At 30.7% G+C, this 6,656-nt stretch overlaps 1 protein-coding gene across 1 annotated transcript in view; it reads right to left on the bottom strand.

Moving 5' to 3' along the window:
- Positions 1-3,797: 3,797 nt before the first annotated feature.
- The window catches only part of LOC145305233 (lachesin-like), a 29,353-nt gene continuing 26,494 nt past the window's right edge, over positions 3,798-6,656 (bottom strand). Inside the window, exons 10-13 of the mRNA XM_080146827.1 lie at positions 6,037-6,102; positions 5,533-5,616; positions 4,976-5,089; positions 3,798-3,896 (exon numbers count right to left, since the gene is read on the bottom strand). Of these exons, the coding sequence (XP_080002953.1) occupies positions 3,816-3,896; positions 4,976-5,089; positions 5,533-5,616; positions 6,037-6,102 (345 nt within the window). The 3' untranslated portion in view covers positions 3,798-3,815. The remainder of the gene's footprint in view (positions 3,897-4,975; positions 5,090-5,532; positions 5,617-6,036; positions 6,103-6,656) is intronic.

Raw genomic sequence — 6,656 nt, 5'->3', positions numbered from 1 at the left:
TTTCTTCCCCCCTTCCCTTTTTCTTTCCCGAAACGTATATGACGTAACTGGAATCGTCTTGCTAAAAACTGGACAGTTTGGGGTTTGTCTTAGGCAAGACAACTTTTATCTTATTCGTTCCAGCTACATATTTTTCTGGCTTTTTGTAGATAATAAAATTTAAATAAAAACTGTTAAAATTTAAAAATTAAGTTAATTGTTTTATCATTAATCATTATAGACAGCTTTCCGCGGATATTAGGATTAAAAATCATAAGATTAAAACAGGTTTTGTTAGCCCCGTGAGTCTGAAGGCCAAGACTAACAAAACTGGTTTAACTTATAATTTTTATTTTAATAATCGCGGAAATTATCTGTAATACGATTCTATACATTCTATAACTGATAACCGGTTCTAATCCAGCGGATATTAATCGGTATCGAAGCCATACCGGAAAAGCTATTCTACTCTTTTAAGTGAAAAAATAAAATTTTCAACACTTCAGTCTTTTTACAGTTTTTGTTTTGTTTGATTATAAAAATAAGTTTGTACTTTAGAGAGTTGCATTTATTTGTACTGGTTTTAATTATTACATATTATATTGGATATAAAATACGTGGATATTGTTACAGGGAAATATGTTAATTTAGGTTGCTAATAAAATCCAACGAGGGAGGGGAGGGGGTGGGATAAACTCATAAAGGGGTATTGTTATATTAGCCAGCTGGCAGATCCATTTTATCAGGGTATGCGAGAAACTCTCACAATATCCACGTATTCTATATCCATTTATATTATATTTTTGGGTGGCCATTAAAGAGATTTTACTAATACGCTTTAAACATCTTAAAGTAACCTTAAAGCCTAAAAATCGGAGATTTTAATTTGAACTTACAAAATAATGTAAAACTTATTAGTAATGTCTTTTATTGATAGCCAATTATTTCAAATAAGATTGTCTACAAAATAAGAAAGAGTATTAGATCAAATGCTTTGTAAAGGTCAAAGAAACACAAATTTAACTGTTTATTTTATATACTTCTTATTGGTAGACAATCTTTATTAGAAGAGGAAATAAAAATAAATAGTTTAATATTTTCCCAACTGTTTTAATAATATAATATTCAGGGGTCCTAAGGGATAAGACAATGGGCGAAAAATTACTAAATATACCCAACGTTACTTCTTTGGTAGATCAAACGTATGGGTTAAAAAGTTTTGAAGCAACGAAGAAAATTCAAGAATAGTTATTTCTCGCATCGTATTATAAACGGCTTTCCGCGGATATAGAGTGTACAATAAAAGATTAAAACTATAGTTTTTTTTGCCTCGAGGTGCCGAAGGCACCGGCTAAACAAACTGGTTTTAATCTTTTATTGTACACTCTATATCCGCGGAAAGCCCTAAAAAAAACTGGTTTTAATCTTTTATTGTACACTCTTTATCCGCGGAAAGCCGTTTATAATACGATGCTAGACATAGTTTTTTCGTATGGATGAGAACCGGTTCCTATCCAACGGATTCGAATGAATACGAGAAAAGTAACTAAAGTTTTACAGCCATCAAAAACGATTATAAAACTTTGGGCACCAATGTAATTTACAGCCCAATGTCCCCTCCCTCCCTGATAATTCTTGTCTTTTGATATTTTTATTGAAAAGGTACTTGATTCAATAATTGTCAATTATTATTATCATCAAAAGAATCTTTTAATTAAAATCATTAATTGACAACTTTTATATGATTTGATTTGATAAGATATTTCTTTAATTAGAAAAATAATTATGTAGGTAGTAAAAGATATATTTAGTACAAAATGAAGATTAGGGTTGGTCCGGATATCCGGCCGGATACTGGATATTGAAACTATCCAGATACCGGATATCCGGCTGATTTATAATTACGGATATTTGGAAATTTACCAGATATCCAGTCGGATATCGGATATCCGGAATTAGAAATCTGCCGGATATCCGGTATTCGGCCAAAAAAGTATCCGACCCAACCCTAATAAAGATACTCAAGAGCGTCGATACTTACATTTATAGAACGTCTGTGTGTTACAATAAAAAGCTATTTAAATAAGCGCCAAAGCAGTGTTTTCACTTAAAGTACCCTGTTGAGCACGGATACCCCCCCCCCCTTCAAGATTAGGAGAGGGTGTATCTTATCATTTGTTTGTTTATTACTTTAATCAGGTTAGGTTAGGTATTATTGGGTACTAGGTAGACCCGCAGAATTAGGGCACCGCAGAGGTTAGGCATTCTAAAAAAAGTTCCTCTTTTATTCCTAATTTATTTAATATTAAGGGGTTATCAATGTTCAAAAAGAACTTTGCAAGAAAGCACCACCAAGGCGAATTTTACACCATCAAAAGTACGCTGCGCTTTTTCGATCATAATTTTTGTGTTTTGTTTTGTGCAAATAAGTTTATCCTTGATTAAATAATAGAATGTGCCCTCACAACAACAAACATTAATTATATGTCGTTTATTAAACATCACAAATCTTTTTTTTTAAGGATTTTTTCCAGAGAAAGAGGACAATGGGCTGTTTATTACACTAGTCCCGAAATTTTAAATGTTTTCTTATTCGTTGGCTAATTAACTTTTGAGACTTTGGATTGGTTGATCAATAAATTGAATGTTCAAACGTTTCAACCACTAATTTTCTTCTAGAGTAGGGGTAATTTTATTTATCATCATTGGGGATGAAAATCAATTTATCGGCCATTTTGTCTTCATTTACTTTTAATTTAGTTTAAAATCTGCTAAATTGTGGAACAACCAAAACATCAAAAATAAACCTTATTTTTGTATCTAGAGATTTTTAGGTAAATATTTTGTTCATATGATATAATGCACTACATTTCTTATAAAACAGCCTAAAACCATATCAAAACAATTGTAAGTATTGGGGGATGACAGGGATGTAAATCAATTTACAATTTACATCCCCAAGGATGATTGACAAAATAAACCCATCAACAAATTAAAATTATTAGTTAAAAAGTTTGGACACTTCTAGTTTAATTTAAAAAGTACCCAAAGTCTTTATGTTAGCGAAAGGTATCGTGGCCAAAAAACTTTTTGTACCAGTGTAATTTACTTCCCATTTTCCTCTTCCACCCTGACTTTAGCAAGTAACAAACACACACACACACATACACATACAAGCATATTTTGATTTTATTTTGAAGAAGATTAAATGAAAATATTTGTCTTATATCCTTTTTTTCTACTATACCTTGTATATAAAAACGTAAAATGTAAAATTATTTTGATCCTCCGCGTAGTACATTTCGAAATTATCAAACTTTGATATAAAGACACTACCTGCTAAATGGCCCAAACAATTATCATTGAAATATTCAGGGACTAGGGGTAATCATGGATCTAAAGGGATAGGACAAAAGCCGATAAATTGATGTACATGCCCAATGATGATAAAATTATCCTTTCTGAAGTTTACTATTATTGGTTAAAACATTTAGGCACTCAACTTAATAAACCAATCAAAATTCAATAAAAGTCCCCCAAATTTTTTCACCCAACAAATAAGAAAGTGCTATTATGGAACTTTGGGGACTATCGCAATAAACAGTCCAATCTCTCCCCTCCCCCTCCCCCAGGGTCTTATTTATTATCTGTTGTTGTAAGATGGCAGTTTAAAGTAAACAGCATATAAATTTGTTCGTGACGGGCGGACATTCAACTACTGTGATTGTTACGATTTTATGTTAAACAAAATAAATTTTAAGTTTTGTATTTTAATTAACCTTAGGTACTGTTAATGTCTAAGTAGAAGAAGGACAAACTTTTTATTTGGTTAGTGCTTATGCAAAAAATATGTGTGTAACAGCGATTACAAGTATGGCGTGGACAACAGCAAATCTTGATCCCGAGCCGTAGGCAGCCTAAAATAATAAAGATTACTTTAAAAACGAGGTATTTCCATAATGTGGTCCAGTAAATTTTGGCTTGATGATTCCTACAATAGTTAGATATGTTTTAAAAAGCATTACATCCCTGCAATTGTTACCAGTGAGTCTAAGGTCCATTTTAAACATGTTAATTTTGAACTTTTTTGCAATTTTTTTATATGATATGATTATCTTATATGTTGATTTTTAACATAATGATTCCTAGAATTACAAGGTACAATTTTAATAACAAAGTATCTCTATAATCAAGTCCTTAAATATTATCCTGTAATTTACATTCATTTTTGTTAATACATTTATTAAGTTCTGACACTTCAGAAGTGCTTATTTTTTGTCCTATCATCCGACTTTGGAGCTTTGATTTTATGGATTTTGTCATTCTTGTTTTTATGAACAGAGACGGAGAGTAAATTATAATCAAGTATAATACAGAAAAAGTCATACAAGTATTTTGATTGTAAATGAGTAAATTAAAAATGCATTAAGAAGAAAAAGAGAGAGTATAATGCAGATAAATAATGAGTTGAAAGTTTGCAATCTTATAGAGCAAATTCTTTCTTCCTAAACAAATAATCAACAGGAAAATTAGACAATAAAGATTGTGGAAAGAGAATATCAATTTCTAAAAATTTACAGAGCAAGGAGCCCTTTTTTCATTAACATTAGATGATTCACATCTCAAATAGAAAACTTTGCATCAAGGAATCGCAGCAATTGATTTTGTTTGTATCATGGAAAGAAAACAAAGTAGCGGGATTTGTAGTATTTTCATAGTAACTTTTTATAGGTTATTTAAGGTCAGGTAAATGTTAATGATTGCCCTGCAGGGGCTAGAAATAGGAGAAAGGCTACTGTGAAAATATGACAAAACCAACCTCATTTTCTTTCCATAATCTATTTATTAGCTAATCTGAGGTCAATAAATGCAAAACAATGAAACAAAACAGTCAAAAATTGCTCAACTAACATCACAACCTGACCTTATGGTTCTATCTAACCTGATAATCCTTAAATTGCACCTGACATTGTCTAAAAGTGTTAACATTCCTTACCTCTGGAATGGGCATCCTAGTCTTGACAAGCTCCAAGTCTTCACTGATTTCTCCATGGGCATTGGAAGCCTTGCAGGTGTACATACCAAAGTTTTCTGCATGAATACTGTAGATCTAGAAAAATATGCTACAATTAGGTAGCTATAAGGAGTTAAGTCATATTGAGGGTAGATAAGTGGTATTGTTATATTATAGCCAACAGGGAAAAACATTTTATCAAAGTATGCAATAATCTGACATATCCAGAATTCTATATCCATTCTTCTCATAAAAGGATCATTTAAGATTACAATTTTAACCCTTTTGAATTTTTTAAGGATATTTACATTGGGATAAAAAGACAATAAAGGTTTTTAGACCTCATCATAATCAAAATATGTTACCTCATTAATTTAACTCTGATAGCAAAGAATTTCTTTTAATTTCCATGAAAAGTTAAAAAAATTCTATTATGGCTTTAAAAATGATTAATATCTATGGTTTTAATCTTTTAATGTTTCATTTTAATATCCACGGAAAGCCTTCTATAATACGCTGCGATAAATAATTATTATTACCTTCAAAGTCGAAACAGTCAATGATTTTGTTTTGGCAAAATGGTTGATTACAAAATCTCCGCCCGTTGTCATTTCTGTTTCGTCCTATAAACAAATCAATAAAAGTTGGAGAGCTGAATTATTTTTAGTTAAGCACAGACTTTCCATAAAAATGTCTGAAGTTGTTATAAATAATATTTTTATCATTACAATGATTATCTTTACATAAACTCAAGGATCTAAAGGAATAAGACAATGGTTGATAAATTATTATACATCCTCCAATGATGATACACAAAACTTCCCCATCTGTACGTTAGAATTAGTGGTTAAAACATTTGAACACTCAACTTAATGAAACAACCAATCAAAATTCTCTAAAGTTCTAAAGTTGTTTAGCCAACTAATATGAAACATTATTATAAAACTTTAGGGACAAGTGTGATAAACAGCCCATTGTCCCCTCTCTTTAATAAAAGCTACTCATAAGGAAAGTTGCATGATTCACTAAAAAAATAAACTTACCTTGAACCAAGAAATGGCTGGTGTAGGATAAGCCTCAATATTACAAGTTAAGGTCACACCATACCTGTATTGTTAATCAAACTTTACATTTACAAAACGTGTCAAGAATTTTATAAATTCTGGTTCTTTCCCCTGTAAAGGTAGGTAATTTGTTTTACAAAAAAACCCTCTTTTTTAGCATTTTTAAAAATAAGTTTGAACATTATAATTGTAAAAGATTTTGTTGATTATTTGTTGCTTACATTACTCAGCTTCTATTTAAGATAGATGGCTACAATTTAAAAATAAGTATTTAAGTCCTTCAGTCATTTGGTAAAGCAAAAAAAAAGAACTATTGCATTTTTAGATGGGAAAAGTGTTTTTCTATGATTCTAATTAAGATAAGCTGAAGTTTTTTCGTGCAGATTCCTTTGACTGATGAGCATTACTGTAAAACTTACTTTGAGTGTCTGTCTGTCAATTATGTAATAAAGAGGGGATATGATTTCTGTAGTTAAAATAAAATTTTCCTAGTGGTTGTATGAACACCACAAATTTATGATAAGTTTAAATAGTTCAATACTATAACATATATAGAATATTGTAACACTGAAAATCAAAGCAGAATTTTAACTGCTGTA

This window comes from Acartia tonsa, chromosome 14 (assembly GCF_053477335.1).
Source record: "Acartia tonsa isolate MP-2025a chromosome 14, ASM5347733v1, whole genome shotgun sequence".
Lineage (NCBI taxonomy): Eukaryota > Metazoa > Arthropoda > Copepoda > Calanoida > Acartiidae > Acartia > Acartia tonsa.
This window is presented reverse-complemented; position numbering and strand designations above follow the sequence as displayed.